The sequence below is a fragment of the Dipodomys spectabilis genome, unplaced genomic scaffold (genome assembly GCF_019054845.1).
Source record: "Dipodomys spectabilis isolate Male_0828 unplaced genomic scaffold, ASM1905484v1 ptg000176l, whole genome shotgun sequence".
Lineage (NCBI taxonomy): Eukaryota > Metazoa > Chordata > Mammalia > Rodentia > Heteromyidae > Dipodomys > Dipodomys spectabilis.
Window position 1 is genome coordinate 183,430 of NW_024870853.1, and position 24,438 is coordinate 207,867.

At 37.8% G+C, this 24,438-nt stretch overlaps 1 protein-coding gene across 5 annotated transcripts; it reads left to right on the forward strand.

Annotated features, from left to right (window-relative positions):
* The first annotated feature begins 2,407 nt into the window (after positions 1–2,407).
* LOC122120623 (histone-lysine N-methyltransferase SUV39H2) lies at positions 2,408–23,936 on the forward strand. 5 transcript variants are annotated; one of them, XM_042694871.1, is made up of 6 exons: positions 2,408–2,498; positions 5,898–6,043; positions 15,654–16,325; positions 18,470–18,616; positions 21,598–21,727; positions 22,865–23,936. In XM_042694871.1, exons 1-6 carry the CDS (start codon positions 2,468–2,470, stop codon positions 22,969–22,971), a joined length of 1,233 nt encoding a protein of 410 aa, XP_042550805.1. In that variant the 5' UTR covers positions 2,408–2,467; the 3' UTR covers positions 22,972–23,936. The 5 variants fall into 5 exon arrangements, with proteins under 5 accessions (XP_042550805.1, XP_042550809.1, XP_042550806.1 ...); XM_042694875.1 differs by having other exon boundaries at positions 15,654–15,785; XM_042694872.1 differs by having other exon boundaries at positions 5,919–6,043.
* Positions 23,937–24,438: the final 502 nt, after the last annotated feature.

A 24,438-nucleotide genomic window follows, 5' to 3' on the forward strand; every position in this document is an offset into this window, starting at 1 on the left:
AAATATCTAAGTTGGTTTTTTTGTTGTTGTTGTTGGTCGTGGGGCCTGAACTCTGGGCCTGGGTGCTGTCCCTCAGCTCTTTAGCTCAAGGTTAGCACTCTACCACTTGAGCCACAGAACCACTTCCAGCTTTTTTTTCTGCTTATGTGGTGCTGAGGAATCAAACTCAGGGCCTCATGCATGCCAAGCAAGCACTCTACCACTGAACCAACTTCCCAGCCCTCTAAGTTGTTTTGATTTGCATTTCCTTTATGGCCAGGGATGATAAGCATTTCCTTATGTTTCTTGCGATTTTTACCTCTTCTCAGAAGTCTCTCCTTAGCTCTTTTGCCCATTTAGTGATTGACTTATTAGCTTTGGGGGGAGGGGTTAGTTTCTTGTGCTCTTGGATATTAGGCCTTTGTCTGATATATTGCTGGTGAAGATCTTCCCCCAGTCTGTTGGCTGGCTTTCTAGTTTAGTAAGTATGTTGTTTGCTGTGCAGACCTTTTTAGTTCGATGTAATCGCACTTGTCAAGTCTCTCTCCTATCTGCTGTGCCCCTGGGATTCTTTTCAAAAAGTTTCTGCCTTTGCCTATGAGTTCTGGTGTTTCTACTACTCCCTCTTGCAGGAATTTCAAAGTTTCAGGACTGATGTTGAGGTCTTTGACCCACTTTGAGTTGATATTTGTGCATGGTGATAACAAGGATCCACTTTCAGCTTTCTGCTTATGGATGCTCAGTTTTCCCAACACCAATTAATGAATGTCTTTGGCTCCCTTATCAAATAGTTTACTGTTAGTATATGGTTTTATTTCTGGGTCTTCTAGTCTGTTCCATTAATCTTTGTGTCTATTTTTGTGCCAATACTAACCTCAAACCAAATGATTTGGCAAGCCTTAAATGATCCTAGGGCTAGAAGTTCTCTCCACCCCTGAACTAGGAAATAAGTTCCATGGAGACAGTCTTTTATTTGTCCACTCCTAAAATCTCAGCACTTGACAGCACAAAGGAGATAAGAAAAGATTTCTGAATGAGTAAGTTTTAGAGAATTGTGTACAAAAGAGTGGCACAAAGTAAGATTTGACAAACAGAAATCCAGGATAGCCTGGATTAGATCATGGAAAAAGCATGACTCTCAAAAAATAACAAAAGCAAGAAGGGCCATGGGCTTGGCGCATATGTTTGTGGCTCTAGTAAGCAAGACACCTGTACTGCAAAAACCAAATCAAACCAAAACAGGGTCGTGTAGAATTTTTAGTCTATCTTATCAAGGTACTGAAATAGTCATTACAGGAAGTGATTAAAATGTAGAAATAAGTTAAAATCACAATGGCTTTATATTCTCTTATCTTGTACATTTTTTTGGTACAAAGTTGAAACTATTTCAGAGGAATTTGTTTTGGTTTTGTTTCACATATTAAATACTTCCCTCAAGATATTAAGTTCATAAACAGCCTTTATGTTTCAGACAGATAGTCGGGCAGTATTTTATAATGGAATCAAATTATTAAACATATGCATATTGTCCTGAATTTATTTCCAATATTTCAAATTTATACATCATTCTTTGAAATATGAATGCATTTTTGCACACGAATCTTTTAGAAATCATTGGTAGATGTCAGTTGGCTGCCTACCACGTTCTCATGATTCACTTTTCTTAAGATTTGCTTTAAAATGTTTAGAATAATGTGAAGAATAGATAGGGGATTGATGAGGTAGGAGTCTAGGGTGGAGACCAGTTACAAGGTCCTGGGATTAGTTCTGTAGCCTGGCCACCAAAGTGAACCCACAGTCCCTAACCAGCAGCTGCAGACAGAAACTCAGAGGCTTCCCACCCTATAACTTGTGAATTCAAATCTTCACTAAAATCATTCTGATTCCTGTGGGTAAAGCACTAATAAAGAGACCCATGTTTCAAGCTGTGGGGGCACATTTGAGCGTTCAGATAAAGAGACAATGCCCAGGCAACATGCAATGCTAATGAGAGGCAGCGAGTGGGCACACCCACAGAATCTCTCCCACAAACATATTTCCACGTGCTGGCAATTTTGGAATCCCGAGCTTTAGCAAAACAGGGCAGTTGTTTCGGGTGGCTGAGGAGCCGGATCAGGAGGGAAGCTTCTACTGCATCCTACACTCAGGCTGCACGATTTTTGAGGGGTGCACAGTTCACGCAGCGCATGGCAGCGTGGGAAAAGCTAAGGCAGATCGGCTTCCTTGGGAAGAGCCAAATATGGCCTGGCTAGGGGCGTGGCCACGCCCACTCCATGGGGGCTCACCGCGTCCCCTTGCACCCGCGCCTTGAGCTCGCGCAGGCGTACTGGCTGTCGCCTGGGTTGCCTCTGCTGACGTCAGGACGCATCGCGGAGTTCAGCCTCCAACCCGGGCTTTCGGAGTCCCACGCGGGGCCACATTGGGGGCGGAGCGTCGGCCAGCGGAGCTGTTCTGTCCGACCGCGCAGTTTGAATGAAAGCACCTCAAGATGGCGGCAGCCGGGGCCGAAGCGCAAAGAGGTGAGGTTGAAGCGCGATCCCTAACCCATGTCGCTTCGCCCTCCGGTTTCTAGGCATATGCCCGAGGCCCGGCCAACATCCCCGCCATCTCGCTGGCTAACCAGATGTGACTTGGCGGGAGGTCGCCCCTTGCTCTGGTCACACCCCAACCCTCTGCCAGCTCTCCGTGGCTGTCCTCAGCCTTCACCTGGCCCCGGCCCGCTTCCTCCCTTGCCTCACAGTGGCCCTCCGTGTCGTGTTCCCCCTTGTGTCGTCCCTCCCTCCGTGTCGTCTCCCCCTCGTATCGCCCATCTGCGTCTTGTTTCCTTTCTCCAGTCGTCCCTCTATGTCCCCTTCCCCAGACCTGGCCAGGATGCCTGCTGGCAGGGCTGAGGCTTTGGTTCCTTTGTGGCACTTTGAGCAGGGAGTGTGCAAGCTGCTTTCTACTGGACAAAAAGCTTGCTGCGGTGATGGTGAACTCGGGACCGTAGGCTTGGGGGTCGGTGGGAAGACTAGGAAAGGGATCTCCCTGCCCCCCCTCCCATCACAGACACACTGGGAGGTCGTTCACTTTCTGGGTGGAGAAAGCACCAGAAAGTGATTATTTGTAAGAGCGACCTCTGGATTACCTTGTAACTTTTTCTTTTTCTTTTCCTTTTCTTTTTTTACGTCCTCTCTCCCTCCCTCCCTCCCTCCCTCCCTCCTTTCCTTCCTTCCTTCCTTCCTTCCTTCCTTCCTTCCTTCCTTCCTTCCTTTCTTCCTTCCTTCCTTCCTTCCTTCCCTCCTTCCTTCCTTTCCTTCCTTCCTTTCTTTTATTTTCTATTCTTTTCTCCCTTTTTTTTTTGCCCAGTAGGAACTTAGAGTTTTATTTTGGGGTGGCTGGAAAATTAACGTGTGTGTGTGTGTGTGTGTGTGTGTGTGTGTGTGTGTGTGTGTGCGCGCGCGCTCGCGCGTGCTCGCGCGCATGTGTAGTGGTTAGGCACTTTTTGAAAGCCTGGAACTTTGCAATACATTCTGGAATTTCGAAGTGACTTTATTATTGTCCCTTAAAAATAGTACTTTTTTAAGGAATGCCAGAGTTAGTGATAACTTGTGCAAGGGGTTTTTATTGCTTTGATACATTGTTTCACAAATGGTCAGGTGACATCTTTTTCTGTGTTGTTACAAGCTGTTGTTTTAAAAGCCACATGTTTGTGTTACCGACTCAGTTAACTGGGGCCCTTTTAAACTTTACCTGCATAGAAATTCTGTATATGAGAGGAGAGCCTAGTAGCCTGGCCATCCAGGCTCTTGAGTGCCCAAGGCTTTATTTGAACCTCAGAATTGGTTATCATTATGATTCAGTTCATATGAAATTAAATTGGTATTAAAAAATTTAAGCTTCATTTATTGACCTGGTGATTGGCCTGGCAGGGCTAAACCTGTGGGTATATGGACTGCATGGTTTCCCCCCCCCCCCTTTAGAGGTTAGATTGGTATATCCAGAAGTTTAAAAAGCACCATGATCTGAGAGCTAGGAGCCTATTGCAGCTAAGGGTTTAGAAGCCCTAGTCTGGGCACTCATGAAGGACTTGTAGCTGTTGGCTTTAACCAATAAGAGCACTTGGAAACTATTATAATCCTTTGCTTCCATCAGCAGACCCAGGAAACAGCTATAGCTGATCTCTTCTTGTACAGGCCTCAGCAGTACTCTTTGCTTTAAGCTACAAATATTACAGCTCTTGGGCCCAGGGTGGCTAACAACTTGACCCTTCAACCTTGGCAGCTCTCTGGATCTCTTCAGTGATCAGGACCCTCAGTTTCTCTTCATAAGCTTCTCACAGATCTTACTGTCTCTTGTCTCCTCTGCTCCCATTCATTTCTGCCTTGGCTTTCTGGAACCCTTCACCTGTCCTCTCACCACTACTGTAGCTGGCACTACTGCCAGGGTGCTGCCTTTGCCACTGCTACTGCTTTGCTTCTACTTCCCCTGTCCTCCTTGTTACCAGCACAGCTCCCTCTACTAAAGATAAATATAAAAAATAGACAAGAAAAGATTACTGGAGAAAAACCTTTTATTGGGTCTGCTGTTGGAACACTAGCGGGCACATGATAGTGTCTTCCAGCTGGCTCACAGAAAATTGTGGCATCAGCCATGTAAATACAGTGTGTGCTTGCACCAGTCACAGCATAACTCCATGGGCTTGCACAGTCACAGTCCTGCTGGGCCATCAGGCTCTGGCCTAGGTAGAAATGGCCAGGGCTCACCTAGAGTTCTTTGCAGTTTGTGATGGCAAATAACTATAATAACAATAATGATAATAATAATTATCCTACACAAGCTAGTTGACATGGCTGGTAGTAACGGTGACACATACACAGAGGAGCCAGAGAATACTTCATCATTAAGCAGTTAGAATTGCTATGTAGATTTCTCAAGACAGTGGAGGATTCAGAGCTGTTGGGCTAGCATAAAGGTAGTTTGGCTGCTTGACTGCGGTCCTTCACTGGAGCCAAGAAAGGGTCTTAACAGCTGTCAGTCACAAGGGTCAAATTACCCTGGACCCCAACAGCTTAATGAAAGGAAAAATAAAAGGGGTGCTTATAATAATAGAGATTATCAGTAGGAGTACCTAACTTTTTGTTTGAGGTTTTTGTTTTTGCTGGTCCTGGGGCTTAAACATTGGGCTTGGGTGCTGTCCCTGAGTTTTGTTGCTCACAGCTGGTGTTCTACCACTTGGGCCACAGCTTGGTTCCTAGTCTTTTTCTTTTTTGTAGTTAATTGGATAAGAGTCTCATGGACTTTTCTGCCTGGCCTGGCTTCAAATCATGATCATCAGATTTTAGCCTTGTGAGTAGCTAGGATTAGAAGTGTGAGCCACCTGCATCCAGCTTTAACAATGTTTTTAAAATAGACAAGGTGAAAATATGAGTTTATAGCTACAGAATGGTATTACAGTTAGATTTCAGATCTTATTGTCCATTTAAAGAAAAAGTTACTTTTAAATTATTATTTTCTTAAGATATATTTTAGAAGTACTTCTAAAAATAAGTATGACCCAGAAATAGTTTTATTCAGATAGTAATTCTATGTAGAATGTAATGGGAAAGTAAAAATCATTACCTCTATTGACCTTTGCATCTGTATGTAATCTTTAGAAACTTTATAGACATGAAAGCGTTGTCACATGGTTTAATAGAAGTTAACCAATATCAGTAAAACATAGTAGGTTAGAGATATATTAGAAGGTACATGAAAACATACCACAGTTCTTTAATGCTTAATTTTATCTTGAACACACATAATTGGTTTCTTATGGTACTGACTTTTATACCAAAATGACCAGTTGAAGGGTGGGGATATAAAGGTTTTAAGTCTCTCATTTTTGTTTTAACTGAGTAGCTATTTCATTAGTAAAGAACTCTATTTTCTTATTGTAGTGTGGTGTGTTCCTTGCCTAGTTTCACTTGATACTCTTCAGGAATTATGTAGACAAGAAAAGCTCACATGTAAATCGATGGGAGTCACCAAAAGGAATCTAAGCAAATATGAGGTGGAATACTTGTGTGACTACAAGGTAGAAAAGGTAAGGCAAATGTCTAGATCCTTAAAATAGACCTATTCACACTTCAGTATTACCTATTTCTGTGACATAAAAATAACCTTAAATAAGCAAACTCTTCTTAATGTTTCAAATTCTAGGTAGTGATTCATTTATATGTCCTGTAACCTATTTGCCAAGTAATATTGACAGGATTTTGCATAAAGCATGCTAGCATTGGAATATTTTAAAGTACTTATATCCCTCTACATCCAATTCTTTATTATCTCCACATACAGATTACCAGAGCAAACTGATCTCAGGTTGTCTTTTCCTGATCACTCATTTTGTTCCTGCATCATAGTTTCCCTATGATCACCTGAAATGAACCTAGAATTTCAACCAATGTTAGTCCTACTAAATGTTCTCAAGAAGCATCACCATTTTTATTTCAATCACCAGATTTTAGGAGATTCAGTGGTGTAACAGAATGTTTTTAATTTCAAAGTCATTTGGGGTTTTGTTTAATACCTTACAACTGATGTCAGCAAGCTCATTTAACTTCTCTGGGTTTTCCTTTAGTCCTCTTAAAAATGGAGCTCTTCCAACTAATGTACTGTTTATCAAAATGAATACCAGGAACTGGAAGCATGTTTTGGGGAGATGGCAAAAAGGGGCAGCAGCAAATGAATGGAGAGTGACAAATTCAGTCATTTAGCCAATATACATTATTTAAAAAATGAACTATATAACTTGAGGGTAGGGATGGGAGGGGGAAAATAAGGGAGAATGATGGAAGGGTTGACATTGACTAAGAAGCATTGTACTCATAAGCTGACATACGGAATTGGAACCCCTTTGTACAACCACTTATTAATAGTAAATTTAGTTCTTCTTTAGGCATGGGTCTTGAACTTGGCCTGAGCATTTTACTGAGCTCTTCAGCTCCAGGCTAGCCCTCTACCACTTGGTTAATCGGAGATAAGAGTCTTATCAACATTCCTGCCCAGGCTGGTTTTGAACTGTGGTCCTCAGATTTCAGCTTCCTGAGGAGCTAGGATTACAGGAGTGAGCCACTGGCGTCGGGCTCTTTCTGTTTTCTTTTTGTACTTGTATAAAGGGTTTTTAATGAAACAAATCAGTTTATAAGCATAATAATCAATGTCATCCCTTTCATTGTTCTCCCCATCTTTCCCAATCTCATTCATCCCTTCAAATTATGTGGCTCCATTTTCACATATGCACATTGAATGCCTTGACTAAATAAGATGCTTTTTAATCTAAAACTTGTAATTATATTTTTCAGTAATTCATTTATAACAACCTCTGATGCAGAACTCTTATTGTAAGTAATATCAGTTCTTTCAGGTCAAAGAATCAAGAATACTGTTTTAATTCTTCATTGTTCCTTCTGTTGAATCATCACCAAATCTAGTTCCCCTTTGAAATATCCATTTGTTGGTATCATTGTCTTTCCTGCTTAGTAAGACCTCATTTTCACCTGTGCCTTTAGCATCCCTCTATTTCTGAAATATCCCAGCCATCCTCCACATCCATTTACAAGCTCTGAAAAATTCATGTCACTGAGAACATCTGATAATCATATATATTGGTTCCATCAAGTGCTTCTGTTCTCATACCTACCAATTCTATTTGACAATTTTTTTTATCTATTGCTTTGTTTCCTCATTCATATCATGTATTTTCTGTATTTATTACTTTTTCTGGATTTCTTCTGCTACCCCTTATTTTCTCATATTCAGCTGAATACTTCCTCTTTTACCTCAGTGAACATATCTTTTAAGACTGAAGTCTTCATTTTACCACCAGTTATCTGTATTCACTCTTATTTTTTTGTTGTTGTTGTTGGTCGTGGGGCTTGAACTCTGGGCTTGGGCACTGTCCCTGCTCTCTTTAGCTCAAAGTGAGCACTCTACCACTTGAGCCATAGCGCCGCTTCTGGTTTTCTAATGGTTTATTGGAGATAAGGGTCTCATGGACTTTCCTGCCCTGGCTGGCTTTGAACAATGATCCTCAGATCTCAGCCTCCTGATTACTAGAATTATAGGCATAAGCCACAGGTGGTGCCTACCTTCATTCTCACTTTTAAAGATGTCATTTTTTGGAGAGAAAGTCTCACTATGTATCCCTCGTCTAACCTCTGACTTCTGTCCATCCTGTCTTAACCCCCAAAGTGCTGAGATTAACAGACACATGGCAACTTGGTGGCTTTTTAAATATAAAGTTCCATTTTCACTGATTTGTCTCAGTAAATATTTAAAAAGTACCTGGCCCTCAGAAGTCATTCTTTATATTCCTTCCCTACTAATGCAAATATTCCTATAGTCACTTCCCATTAATTTTTAGCAACATTATTGAGATGTAATTTTCATACCATCATACCATTCACATATATAACATTTATGGTTCAAAGCTTAGTATACTGAAATTAGTGAATTTTAGCATTTTTCATTGTCCAGAATAAAACAAGCCCCTTGCTATCACTTCCCAAATCGTTCTCTATTTTACTGTCTCTGTCTTTCTACCTTTAGTTTGTTTTTCAGATAAAATGTAATGCTAACTTTGCAGTGCTTGCCTCGAACCATGATATACTGGCCTCAAACAATGATTCTTCTATATCTAAAGCATCAAGGATCACCAGCATACAACACCACACTGAACTCCATTAACTTTTTAACTTATTTTTAATTTGTGCCCTTATCATTGACTTTCTAATGCCAAATTTGAAGGTCTCAAGTCTTAACATAGTAGTTTGCCACATTCACCAGTGTTGCTCTATTTTCCTCATTTGAACTCTTGTCTGTGGAGAGGCAGCCTAGATTCAACTTCTAGCTTCTTTCTGCAAGCCTCTCTGTCCTTCATCTTCTTTGTCTATAAAATCGAGTAATAGTGCCATCACACAGGGTGTAATTAACATTAAATGAATTAATTTAAAATAAATAGAACAAACAGACATTTGGTGATTATATCAGTGTTTGCTATCATTATCTTTTATCTCCAGTCTACCTCTTAAGACACACTCCAGTCTTCTTTTTGCATTTATCATCCTTGAGGTAGGCCAGTCTGGCTGATACCCTCTTACTTGTACTTCACTGTTCACTGACGATGACAAGCTTGTATCACTGCACCCAGCCATCAGTTAAAATGGAATCTCATTTGCCTGGGCTGGTTTCAAACTGTGATCCTTCATCTCTGCCTACCAAGCAGCTAGGACTACATTTTTAGATGCTCTTTACAAATCTCTTACTGTATTTTATCTATCCTTCCTCTGAAATGTAGATAAAATTTCCAAGGTTTTGTCCTTGGCCTTCTTCTCAGTTTATAGTTGCTGTCTGGGTGACCTCTTTCCTAGTGGTTTCTGCTTATACCAGTTTGTCTCATGAAACCCAAATCTTTCTGTGCATTCACCTCTTTCTAGGCTTCAATTCAAGTAAGTATCCTAGTTACCCAAGTTCTACACATTAAAAATAGTACCCATTTTCCTCCCTTATGTCTGCATTTCATCCACTATCGTAGTATTTCTAAGTATAACCTTAATTTCATACTTTATTCTTCTGTCGTATCTTATAAATCTAATAGGTGATCAGGTTGCATTATTTATATTTATATTTGTCTCTTCCCTATAATTCCCATTATTCTTTCACAGAAAGAATTAGTTACCTAAAATTCTGTATTTACAAATCAAAGGTATAACTAAGATTCATTCTTGCACAGAATTCTGTATAAGTTCCTTGCTGTTTAATTTCTCTTTGTTCTATTTCATCAGTGCATTTTGTTTCTTGCTTTGGAATAAGCAACTTTAGTTTGCTCAGTTAATATCCTGAACACCTCATTTATATATTTCTTCTATCTAGTATTAATACTGCCCTTTTCCTGTGTGTCCCCTTCCACTTAGATCATAAGTAATGTTGTCTCAATACCGTATTCCAAAATGCCATTATGTCTTGTGAGACCCAACTGTGATTGCACTGAAGTCTTGCTGAAGATGTTTTAATACTTCCTGTTGTCTTATAACCTGAGATACATACTTGCAGATTTACTGAGTATCTACTATGAGTCAAGCACTGTTTTAACTATGGAAACAGCCTAAAAACAGACATATTTTATATCCTAATTTCCTAAACACTTCATGCACTTTTGTGCATTGGCAGTGGTTAATAAATTGAATTATGTTTTCCTTCACTCATTTCTCCAGTGACCCAGTCACCATTAAACCACACCTTGGTAACTTCATACTATATTATACAAATACCCTATTGGCTAATGTATTAGTTACATTTGTGTAGCTGTGTCTGAACACTAGACCTAAATTACTAAATGACAGATTTATTGGTACTCAGTTTCAGAGTGTTAAGGCCATATTTGTTTGGGCAGTGGGAAGATGGGGCAGAGGTTTTCATCTCATAGCAGACAGGAAGTAGAAAGTGAGACAGGGCCTAAGATCAGGTATCCTTCAAAGGCATGCCCCAGTGAGTGATATCTTAGTTTCCACAATAGCCCCAAATAGCTCCATCAGCTGTAAGTGAAGCCTTCCATACCTGAGCGCAGAGGGGACATAAAAAATCCTAAGATTCTGCTATAACCAGTCTATAAAGCCTCCTGAATCCAACATTGTTAAAAAGCCCACTGGGACACCAGGCAAACTAAGTTTGAGCCTCTGAAAAAACAAGAAGAAAGAAATTACATACTTTTGCTGGGTGCTAGTCATTCAAGAATGTTATTAATCCTAGCTACTCAGGGGGCTGAGATCTAAGGATTGTGGTTCAAAGCCAGGCCAGGGCAGAGTAGTCTGTAAGACCCTTATCTCCATTTAAACATTTAAAAAAGCCAGAAGTAGAACTGTTCCTCAGTAGTAGAGAGCTAGCCTAGCCTTGAGAAAAAATGCTCAGGGACAGCACCCCAGCCTTGAGTTCAAGCCCCAGGAATGGCAACATAAAAAAAAAATGCACCCAATTACAGTGTCATAAAGATTCCTATTCCCAAAAGGAGGAATGAGGCATAAAAGGGCTGGCTGGGGCCAAAGCACAACCAAGGGTTTCCTGTTTTTCTCCGTAGGCTCATTTAACAAACATTGAAGTTTCTTCTGGGTGTTAGGTATTGTATGAGTCTGAGAATATAAAGAGTGATAAGAAAGAGCTCCTCATTTGAAAAGAACATAAGCCTAGTGAGAAAGACTGATAAATAATCTGTTGCAGTAAATACAGTGGCAAACATAATTACAAGGTCTGTAGGAAGTACACACAGGATAGGTCACGGTTTCTCAGATGATGTGAGTTCCAATATAGCCTGAAAGAAGAAACACTGTAATTTAGTATAGCCTCTGTATAAAGAGTATAGAAAATAGGAGGGAGGGAGGGAGAGAGAGAAAGAAAGAGAGAGAGAGAGGAGAAGAAGAAGAAGAAGAGGAGGAGGAGGAGGGATGAGGAATGGGGGGGCGGGTCTATCAGCCATCTTGAGATGATGTGAAACCATTTGAAAGGCTGTAAAATAATTGTAATTTGGAGACTTCTCTGCAATAAGGAAAGTAGATTAGCAGAAAGGAAATGACACATATGACTACGTGTTCTAAAAGGCTGTGGAGACCTAGGGAAGAAATGATGGTCCTTGAACTGAAATAGGAATGATGGTAGCAAATAGAAATAGCTGATTTTGTGAATGTGTGTATGTGTGTGTGCGCACACATATGCACAGTCCTGGAGCTTGAGCTCAGGGCCTGGGTGCTGTCCTTGAGTTTTTACTCAAAGACAGTACTCTACCACTTGAGCCACAGTTCCACTTCTGGCATTTTTTTGTAGTTAATTGGACATAAAGAACCTCATGGGATTTCCTTCCCAGGCTGGCTTTGAGCCATGATTCTCAGATCTCAGCCTCCTTGGTAGGTAGGATTACAGGCATGAGCCGCTGGCATTTGGCTTCATTTTATTTGTTCAAAGGTAATATTTGTGAACCTCTGATTTATAGTTGGGGGTAGTAGGGATCTGCAATTAAGTAGCTACATCTAAAAAAGTGTGAATTTCTAATTTGGGTAGAATTAGTGTAAATAATATTACTATTCAATATCCAAGAATATTAGAGAAGGAATTAGGTTGGATTTGAGGGAGATAACTTGAATATACTTCAAGTAAAGGTGTTGGAAACATGGCTCCAAATCAAGAGTGAGATATAATTGGCCAAATAGACCTTGAAGTAATTGTCAAAAGATAATGATTGAACTCTTGGGAGTGGATACTTTTATTACTTTGACATTTATTGTCCATTTGCCATATCTTGCCCTAGGAACTAGGAATCTCAGCATTAAAGGACATAGGTATGGTACCTGATAATGGAGTTTATAAGGTTACAAATTCGGAGAGAATTAAGTGCTCATACAAAGTACTCAATTATAGCTAAGGTGAGTGCTATATAACAGATCTACCTTATCTCAGAGTGATGGGGTTTCATTCTTCAGAATGAAAAGATAAATGGGTTAGAAATAGCTCAGGATATTGGGTGTAACCCAAGAATAAGGACACCAACTTGAACTGGGCAAAGCTGTTTACTTCTGCAGAATTATAAGCCACTAGCCAAAAATCTGGCCAGCAAACACAGAGCAGGTAGGTTGCTCCCTTATTTTCTCTAACCAACAGGTCCTGTGCCTCTGCTTGGATTGGCTGAGCTCAGGTTCACAATCTGCAAAAGGATATGGCTTATTAACAGAGTGCAACTAAAGCTCAAGGAGCTTCTAACAGAATGTCTTAAATACAAACCACATGGGCCAAAGCAGGAACTTTTCTGAAAAACAATTATCACAAGATTAACAGACAGGAAGCAAACTATTTTGATTGAAAAGAGATTTTCTCACATTTCAAATCTTGATCCTCAGATCTCAGCCTCCTGAGTAGCTAGGATTATAGGCATGAACCACCGGTGCCCAGCAACTTATGTAAATAAATCATAGTTGTAAGCTTTTGCTTATTTCTCATTCTCCCTGCCATATTCCTTAAATTCAGTCTTTCACAGAGTAGTTTGTTCTACATCTTCTCTTTTCTCTGGTTATCTGTCCTATATTGACTTTACTCTTTCTGTTTTAGTGGGATTGACTGTCTTAACTATTTTGGCATTTAAATATGTCTCAAATTGTTATTTCAAACATTATTGCCTGTTCTCCCAATGAGATTTTACTGTGGTAATGCCTTAAACTTCATCATGCTTCATACTGACCAAACTTTCAAGTATTAAGTAGAGATACTAGAATGCATAAATTAACTTACACCAAATAAATAGTAAAAAAAAAAAAAAAAGCAGTAGAAAAAAGAAATGCATGGGGCTAGGAAGGTGGCTCAGTGGTAGAGTGCTTGCCTTGCATGCATGAGACCCTGGATTCGATTCCTCAGCACCACATAAGCAGAAAAAGTCGGATGTGGTGCTGTGGCTCAAGTGGTAGAGTGCTAGCCTTGAGCTGAAGAGCTGAGGGATAGCGCCCAGGCCCAGAGTTTAGGCCTCATGACTGGCAATAAAAAGAGAAGAAATGCATGTGGGCTGGGAATGTGGCTCAGTGGTAGAGTGCTTGCCTCGCATGCATGAGGCACTGGGTTCGATTCCTCAGCACCACATAATCAGAAAAAGCCAGAAGTAGCACTGTGGCTCAAGTGGTAGAATGCTAGCCTTGAGCTGAATTGCTGAGGGGCAGCACCTAAGCCTAGAGTTCAGACCCCACAACCAACAAAATAAAAAAAGAAGAAATGCATGTGCTGTATTCCAAATTACACAGGGATAATTTATGGATAAGTTCACCACTCTATTCCATTTCTGTAGTTAATCAAGAGTAGCTTACAGATCAGAATAAGATACTGATATAATAGATAAGCCTAAGGGTTTGGGAGTTTTATTTGGAATTTCAGGTTATTGAATTAAATTTTTTTAACAAATTCAGTGATTTTTCTGGGTAAAACTATCTTGTTTTTCAAAATGGAAATACCATTTTTTAGTTTTAAAGATAAAACTATCTACAAGCCAAAATAAAATGTTATTAGTATTTCTGTATTATTTTCCAAAACATTCATGTTTTATGTATAATTATTATAAGTTAACTAATATGATTCATAATAAATCTTAGTCATTTAAAATGCAAGTGACTTAAGTAATCACTACTATATACTATTTGGGAAGTAAACTTGAGTGGAAGATATTTTAGTTTTTCTAGATGATAATTGAATGATATGACTTAAAGCCAGTATTTGTTTCTTTCATGGATTTTCTGGCAACATTTATTTGGCATAGCTCAGGGCTATGGTAGGAAAAAACTAGCAGTAAAACCAGGACCAAGTTGCATTGCTTTCATGTGGCATCAGAAAAATTTTAAATTTAGAATTAAGGAAAACAGAAATTTTAAGAGCTATCTATTGTAGTGTAAAAGTACCAAATTGTGAAAGAAAACTTTTAAGTTTTAAGCTCAGGTTCACAAATACTTCAGTGTGCACTAGACATTGCTGTGTATTTACATGGAAATACGGGTTTTGTATATATCTTTACATCACACTTTAACACATTTGAACAGATGAACTTTCATCTGTTCATGTATTGCATTCATCTGTTTCATATATTGCAATCAGTTTTTCAAAATGAAGCAGAGTTCTTTTCATAGGAATAACTGCTTGTTAAGTAGAATATGAGAAAATACTAAGATACAGATAGTGGGAATAAAATAAGCTCACTCTTGGATATATCATGGTGTCCTTCAATCCAACTTATGCCTCAGCAATATAACAAAAAAAAACCCCCACAGGTCATTTGTCATTAATAAATTATGGATAGAGACTGGGGTTTTAGCTCAGTGGTAGAGTGTTTGCTCAGCATGAACAAGGCCCTGGTTTTGATCCCTAGCACCACACTTGCACATGTGTGTGTGTGTGTGTGTGTGTGTATGTGTGTGTATGTGTGTGTGTGTGTGTGTGTATGTGTATGTGTGTGTGTGTAGAGAGAGTTTCATATGTGAAATTTTTATATGTATATATATATATATATATACATACATATAATTTCAACATGCATTTTAAAAGTCAGGTATTTTCCTTTTTTGTACTAAGTCTTTGAAATTCAGTGTGCATTATACTTAAAGCACATTTCAATTCAGACTAACCCCACTACAGGTTCTCCATAGCTACCTTGTCTTAACAATGATTTAGACAACAAATTTTGAGAATATTTAGAGGATATTTGACCGTGACATTGGGAAATATAAGTTCTCTAATGTCCATTGAACAATATTAAGTTATAAACCATAGAGAACAGCCTGCATCTGTATGGGCCAAGTAAGCCACTAACCTAGGATTTAGATAGCTTTGAGACCATTTATTTCCACAATCATAATAAATACTTTTTTGTTTAACCTAATTCACTGTTTAGGAAAGTATTTGTGAATTTCAGAGCTTTATTTTCTCCAGGTAAGATACTTGTCAAACATGTGCTGTATCTAAATTCTATTTTACATAAGGGAAAATAGTTTTATTTGTATGATTTGTGCTTTATCAGGAATTTGTAAACATTTACATACTCTGAACTATTACTAAGAAAAATGGTGATAGCTCATTCTTTAAAGTATTGTAAATAATTGATGTTATCATAATCTGATTTGTATTTTCTTTTATATTTTAAGGATATGGAATACTACCTTGTAAAATGGAAAGGATGGCCAGATTCTACAAATACCTGGGAACCTTTGCAAAATCTCAAGTGTCCATTACTGCTTCAGCAATTTTATAATGACAAACATAATTATTCATCTCAGGTAAAGAAAGGCAAAGTAATAATGCCAAAAGACAACAACAAAACTTTAAAACCTGCTGTTGCTGAATATATTGTGAAGAAAGCTAAACAAAGGCTAGCTCTGCAAAGATGGCAAGAAGAACTCAACAGAAGAAAGACTCATAAAGGAATGATATTAGTTGAAAATACTGTTGACTTGCAGGGCCCACCTTTAGATTTCTTCTACATAAATGAATACAAGCCAGCCCCTGGAATCAGCTTAGTCAATGAGGTTACCTTTGGTTGTTCATGCACAGATTGCTTCCTTGAGAAATGCTGTCCTGCTGAAGCTGGAGTTCTTTTTGCTTACAATAAGAAGCAACAAATTAGAATCCCGCCTGGTACCCCCATCTATGAATGCAACTCAAGGTGCCAGTGTGGACCTGATTGTCCCAATAGGATTGTACAGAAAGGCACACAGTATTCACTTTGCATCTTTCGAACTAGCAATGGCCGTGGCTGGGGTGTGAAAACCCTTGTGAAGATTAAAAAGATGAGTTTTGTCATGGAGTATGTTGGAGAGGTATGTTCAGTTTATCACATAACAAATAATACGTAAAGTTTATACTTTTGAAAATTAACCTTTGTACTGCATGCAAAACATAAATACTTCATAATCTTTATGTTACCATTTGCAGATTTATAGGAATTCATTTTCAGGTTTTGGAGAAAGGTCAATAGCATGATTAAAAATACTTGTATATGTGCAAAAAATAGAATGAATTGTTATAAAATCATCTTCCAAAAACATCCATAACTGTTGAAGAAAGCATGCATATGTTGTGAAATATAACATCTCTCACACAAAAGTCATAAGAAAATTAATCCTAAACATACTGACTGAAATTAGAAGTTATAATTTACTTCATTCATTTGGCCAAATGATGGTTAAGTTTAGTTAACTATTTTGTATCAACATGTTATCTAGTAGACCAATTGGTTTATGAGTATTATAGAATATACATTTGTTGTAGCCATAAGGAAAATGTCTTTATAACTCAAACACTTTACAGACCATTCTGTAAATTATTGAATACCAGCAAATTCAGTTTTACATATGTGTAAGTATAAACTAGTTTTTCTCATGTGCCACCATATTCTTGTAATAAATAAGCACCCTATTTTTCTAATCCTCTCAACTCAAAAGAAACTGGCACAGAGAATTTAGGTAATTTATCCAAGGCCAAATGAGTAATGAGCCTCAGTAGAAAACAATAGGCAGGATTCAGAATTCCAGAATGATTCTTTTCACTGAACCACAGTGTCTTGAACTAAATGATATTTTAAGCTATGACAACAGATACAAGTGTCACCATATATCTGTGATTATAATATCTGACTGGTTAGTGAGATTATTTGGAATTGAGTCATGTATAATTACCTGTGTTAATCTAGAATTTTGAAATGAAGTCCCTGTTTTGAATCTTGTATTTTTTTATACTCAGAAATTACTAGATCTAGGGGCTGGGAAGGTGGCTCAGTGGTAGAGCGCTTGCCTTGCATGCATGAGGCCCTGGGTTCGATTCCTCAGCACCACATAAGCAGAAGAAAAAAAAAAGAAAGAAATTACTAGATCTTTATATAATCACATTATTTTTTCTTTTTTAAAATTTTGTCTGAGGCCAAGCACTGGTGGCTCATGCCTATAATCCTATCTACTTAGGAGACTGAGATCTGAGGATTGTTGTTCAAAGCCAGCCCAGGTAGAAAAGTCTTATGAGCTTCTTATCTCTATGTAGCTACCAGAAAACCAAGTGGAGCTGTGGCTGGAAGTGCTAGAGTACTAGCCTAGAGTGCAAAACCTCAGGGACAGTGCCCAGGCCCTGAATTCAAGCTCAAGCCCCACAACCGGAAAAAATAAATTGGCAGCAACCAGATTTGGTTGATAAAACAAATCACTTTGGAAATTTTTGGTTTCTTGAGCTGTTTTCATGATAAAGCTGTTTTTAAGAGCAGAATTATAGATGATGTTTTCTCCCCTGTGGCACTGGAATTGTAGCATGGCCTCACACATGGTGGCCAACTACTCTACCACTGAGTTGTATTCCTAGCTCCTGAATGGTTTTGAACTATTGGTATTTCCTGAATACCTGTTCTATGAAGTTAACTGCAAGTTTATCCTAGCTTCTTTCCTGTTTTGTAATATAGTTCCATTTGTAACTGCATAGAGATTTGTTATAGGAAAACAATAACTTCAGAACATATTTGCAACATATACTAATAAATGTAGTACTCTTCAGTTACAGGCTGCAGAGAGCTATCGTTTTAAAGGGTTTTGAATGCCTTAATGATAATATAAGTAGTGCAATGTTTCCACCTATTAATTTTCCAAGGTTTTATTTAACAAATTATTTTGGCATCACTTTCACTACTTCAAATATAGCTCAGTTTTTGGTGAATATTTGTTTTGATAACACTTGATTTTTTGTAAATATATTAAATATGTTAATATATTAATTGATTTATAGAATGAATATTTCTTTAGTTCATCAACGGCAATATAATATGCTATGGTTTGGGTAGTATAATGTTACCTGAGTCCCATCTGCTCAGGGGGCTGAGGTAGGAAGATAACTTGAGCTCAGGAGTTTGAGAATAGCCTGAAAAATATAGCGAGACACTGTTTCAAAGAAAAAAGAAAACACTATAGTAGTTTTTGTTCTTTAGGTAATTACAAGTGAAGAAGCTGAAAGGCGTGGACAGCTATATGACAACAAAGGAATCACATATCTCTTTGATCTGGACTATGAATCTGATGAATTCACAGTGGATGCAGCTCGATATGGAAATGTTTCCCATTTTGTGAATCACAGTGTAAGGAATGTTTGACTTATAGACAAGACCAATTCAATTTGATCCTGTTTTTAATGATTTTTCCATAAAGGATAATTACCTTGAAACTATAGACTCTTCTAAGGTATTTTAATATTAAGGGCCTCTTTTCCTATGACATGGTTTATTGCTGTTCTAGGAAGGTAGACATTGAGGTGCTTAGAGTACCATGTTTTGATCAGGTGTGGTTGTTCACATCTGCAGTCCTAGCTATTTGGGAGGTAGAGATTGGTAAGATCACAGTTTGAAGCCAGCCCAGGCAAAAATTTGCAAGATACCTCAATAAATTCTGTGAGTTATGACATCTGCCATCCCAGCTATGTAGCAAGCATAAATGTGAAACTGACCTTGGCATAAACAAGAGACCCTATTTGAAAAATAGTGAAAGCAAAAGGGCTGGTGGTATGGCCTTATTGTTAAGAGTCCCTGCTAACAAACACAAGGACCTGAGTTCAAACCTCATCCTTGCCCCCCTTCAAATGACCCTTATTTTACTTAAGATAGCCTCACATCAAGAGTAGTGATACGAACAATTTGGACATGCAAAAGAGAAGGTGGAAAGTGTTTTCCTAAAATAAAGGAAGTACAACTCGATTTTGAGGGTCACATCACAGTTGCTTAATTTTATTATAGTGTTACTGTCACACTGTTATTATTGTTAATATCTTACTGTGCCTAATATGTAAGTTTAGTTTATGATAAGTAGAGCACATAATAATGTTTGCATTATATGCAGTTTCAGGCATCCACTGAGGGTCATGGAATAGATACTTCATGAGTGATGAGGGAGGACTATTGTGCAGCTGAAGATAAACATAGTTTCTTAGAATGTGGGCATGTTATTGTATAATTGAGGGTTTGTGGAATATAGAAGCATTTAGTATCATTTTTTCAAATTATAAATTAGCATTCTTTAAATTTTTTTTTTTTTTTTTTGTTGGTCGTGGGGCTTGAACTCTGGGCCTGGGCGCTGTCCCTCAGCTCTTCAGCTCAAGGCCAGCGCTCTACCACTTGAGCCACAGCGCCACTTCCGGTTTTCTGGTGGTTTATTGGAGATAGGAGTCTCACAGTCTCTCCTGCCGGGGCTGGCTTTGAACCACGATCCTCAGATCTCAGCCTCCTGAGTAGCTAGGATTACAGGCATTAGCCACCAGCGCCTAGCCATTCTTTAAATTTTTGATTCACACTTGAAAGAACTTAAGAGTTGTAGTTCTAACAGAATCTTATATTCTAAAAACTATTTCCAGAAGTAAGGGAAGTGGCCAATGTGATGGATATTAACTCCATTTTATAGATAATATGCTATAGATAATAAATAAAATTTATCTCAGAATAAGTTGGATAGCTGATCTTATAAAGATGTCATATTAAAACTTCTGGTTGATTGCATACCAAGAAACTGGTATATGATTTAGCAGTAATATGTGAGAAACTTATTTTTATTTTTCTGATTTAAACTTTGGCTTTTGCTGTTTGTGCAACTGGTGTTTGAACTCAGGGCTTCATGCTTGCTAAACAGGCGCTTTGCTACCGAGCTACACTTCCAGCCATTTTTTGTACTGGTTATTTTGAGGTAGATTCTCACTTTTATCCCAGGTCTGTGTGTGGCCCATGATCCACTTAATTTATACTTTCTGTAATAGTTGATGACAGGTATATACCACCATACCCAGCTTCTTCTGTTGAGATGTAGGCTCAAACATTTTTTCTTGTGCTGGCCTGAAATCTTCCTGATCTCAGCCTCTTATATAACTGATGATATACATTACCACCATGCTCAGCTATTGGTTGAGAAGGGAATCTCATGAACTCATTGAGAAGGCTAGCCCAGAACTATAATCATTTCTGTCTTAGGCTTCTGAATAGCACAGGAGTATAAACATGAGCCACTCTATTACACTGGCTAAGAATTTTGTTCTTAATAAATTTGAAGTGAAATTATCCTTTAGTATCTCAGGATTGACTTGAAGATTCCCTGCAGGCATCAAAATATTTGAATGCTCCAGTACCTTAAATACTATAATATTTGTATACAACCTGTACATTTTCTCTTATTCTTTAAATCGTGTCTAGATTACTAATAATATAAATACTATGTAGCTTGTTGTTACACAGTATTATTAAGCGAATACTGACAAGAGAAATCAGTTTGTACATGTTCGGTATAAGTACAATTTTCCTATAAATATTTTAATTCACTGTTGATTGAATCTGAAGTTAGTCAACTATGGATATAGGACACACAGATAGCCACCTCCCAACATAAATATATTTTATTAAACACTTGTTTTGTCTATATAATTCCTAATATCTCTTCATGCATATTCTATAATGTAGTGTAGAGTTCTCAAAATGTTGAACAGATCTAAATAAATGTTTAAGCAATGAAACTCTGTGACATTAAATTTGAATTGAAATAGTTACAGATAAAAAACAATAATGTTAATTGGGACTTGTACTAAATTTTTCCAGAAAAAACAGATAATGGATGAAAAAGATAGGCAGACTATTTAATTGTTAAAGCTGCATAGTTGTATTTGCAGATTTATTGCATTATTTTCTCTCAAGTATATCTGCAGTTTTTATGTGTTAACAGTAGTTTTGAAACAACTTAGTTCCTATAGAACTTTAAAAATAAATACTCTGAGCTGGGTGCCACTGGTTCATGCCTATAACCCTATCAATGCAGGAGGCTGAGATCTTAGGATTGTGCTTCAAAGCCAGTTCAGGGAGAAAAGTTTGTGATTTATCTCCAATTAAGCACCAAAAAAGCTCGTGGTAGAGAACTAGCCTTGTTAAAGAAAGTTCAGGGACAGCACCCCGCCCTGAGTTCATGCTCCATAACTGGTACAAAAAAGAAAAAAGAATAATACCCTGAGAAGTTAATTTTTTATATGGTATATAAAAGAGCTCCTTTACCTAACTCTTACTTAAACAGCTCTCGTGTTTGTTTGTTTTTTTAGTGTGACCCAAATCTTCAGGTGTTCAATGTTTTCATTGACAACCTTGATACTCGTCTTCCTCGAATTGCATTATTTTCCACAAGAACCATAAATGCTGGAGAAGAGCTGACATTTGATTATCAAATGAAAGGTATGGTTTTCAAGTATAGTTTCATTAGGGGTAGTTTCAGTATGAGGAAGTATATCTAAGACCTTAGATTATCAGAACAAACTGTAAATGAAAGAAATTGCCAGGCACCAGTGACTCATACCCATAATCCTAGTTACTCAGGAGGCTGATACCTGAGATCCCAGTTCAAAGTTAGTTGGGGCTGAAAAATCCAAGAGACTCCAGTTAACCAATAAAATTCTGGACTGAAGTTATGGTTCAAGTGTTCGAGTGCTAGTAGTGGACAATCCAAATAAGATGGCTTAGCCAAGTGTGAGGCCTGTTACTGGCACCAAAAAAAGAAAAAGAAAAAATGAAATCAATCGAGGCTATAAGACTTAGTCACCTTACTTAAGGTCTAAAGTTTATCTGGTGACTAGAGCTAGAGTCCAAGTCTGCTTGACTTGGGCTGGGGAATGAATGATCTCTCTTACATACCACATTTCCTACTGATTTGTTTTCAAAACTTCCATTTTAGAAGTCCATTAGAGCATATTTCTCAATACTACTTGTATTAATACGCCCACATTTGTGAAGGTTTACTAAGAGATACATATTTACAAAATTGAAAGTATGATTTTAAATCACATGTGAACTTCTTCCTTCTTGAATCTGACTTTTGAGAGAACATTTGATTCTATTTGCTTTATTGTGACAATGTGAGTATTTCCTTTCCTCTGTTTTTCTAAGAGCAATGGCCTTCACATATTATTACTGTGGAACTTCATTTCATGTGCTGTCAGGAAGAAAGGACTTTCCATTGGATTTTCTCAGTAAGTTTCACATGTCAGGTAGCCACTTGGACAAGGCTAGGCAAATACCAGTTTTATCTCTTACTAGCCCATACCATCCTTAGAAGACAATTCATGTCTATCTTAGAATATCCACATTTATAAATACAAAGGGTATTAACTTACTCTAATGGTGTTGAGTAAATAAGCATCTTTACTTGCTACCTTAAAAGAACATATTAAATGCATTCTAAATAGTCTTAATTCTCTCTCTCTCTCTCTCTCTCTCTCTCTCTCTCTCTCTCTCTCTCTCTCTGGCTCTCTCTCTCTCTCTCTCTCTCTGTCTCTCTCTCTCTCTTTTATTTTTGTCTTTTTCCTGTATATTCAGGTTCTGGAGATATATCTTCAGACTCTCTTGACCACAGCCCTGCCAAAAAGAGGGTCAGAACTGTATGTAAATGCGGGGCAGTGACCTGCAGGGGTTACCTCAACTGAGATTTCAGAAAGTAGATCTGATGATAACTATTTTTTTCCTAATGTTAATATTTAAAGCATTTGCTATTGTTTGATGTTATCAAGATTATACCTGTTAACTTATAGTCCATGTTACATTTGTCAAACTCATTATTGTTGATTCTGAAGAGGACTCAGTATCACATAGCCTAATTTCTAATTTGAAGTGTACATATTTGGTAATGAGAAATGAAACGTAGAAGACAAACTGTTTATAGATGAACATGAATGCTTGGTCTGTGTGTCCAGGGAAGTGTCCCCTTCTGTGTTTGGAAATGTTAAACTTACAAAGTTACCCCAACATTCACTCTCATTTCAGAGAAACAGTTGATCCCATTTGTGCACATAAACACATTCTATTTTTATTACTATGTTGTTATTCCTGTTTAATACTCATAATCTTATATTTGAACCAATAGGAGATGCTGAATTTTTTACACTAATTTATACTTTTTCCTTAAAACATTAGCATCTCAATTATAGACACAAGGTATGTAAAATTTTAAGTTTTACTTCATATTTTGACACAATCTACAACATCTAAACCTAGAATTCTCAAAAGGTTTCTTAATTCTATAAAAGTAAATAAAATACCTGAAAATATAAAACCTCTCTGAAAATTCAGAATGGCTGGAAACTAATCTTCCTAAGGACATGCCTGTGCGACCAGGAGGACTTTTCTTGGCATTATAGGCAAGAGAAATGGAATTCTCTGAAGTCCCATTTACAATGATATCGATGTTGAGTACCTCTGGTCTAAATAGTGCAGCAAGACATTTACGGAGCCACTGTAGCTAGAGATGATGTAATATTCACTGACGTTACCTTCTGTGTCAGGCAGTTTCATGTCCCTTTACATCCATATTTTTATATTTCCTGTGGATTCTTCTTAAAAAATATTCTGTATTTGAATGAGAGTTTTTTGATGTAATAAAGCTAAACTTGGCCAAAATATGCCTGAATGGAGATCTTTTTATTAGTTGATCTGTAAAAATTGAAATCAGATTTTCCTTGCTATATTGTTAAGACCTCAATAGAGGAGAACACTCTGCATCTCTCATTTTGGAATTTTTAATCATGTTGTTAACAAGAAAGTAATTGTAGCAAATAAATGAAGCTTTCAGTGTTGCTAAATAAGTTATATCTAAACCTGTTTCTGGAGGCTTTAGCGACCTGAAGCTGAATGGAGCACTTCTTCATCCTTAACCATGTTGTTGGGAGAAGCTGTATTTTATTGTTATATTGCAATCATGTGATTTTGCTCATTTGCATGTTTGAGACTTTCTCCTATGTTTTACTAATCAAAATTTATGAAATGTAGCAAAATATTTTAATGACATTTCTTCTGTTTTCCTTTTGAGAAAATATTCATGTAGTGCTGCTGGTGTGGAAGCTTCCTGTGCCATGCTCACATTGAGTTACAAATTCTCCCAGGTTAAAGATTTTATG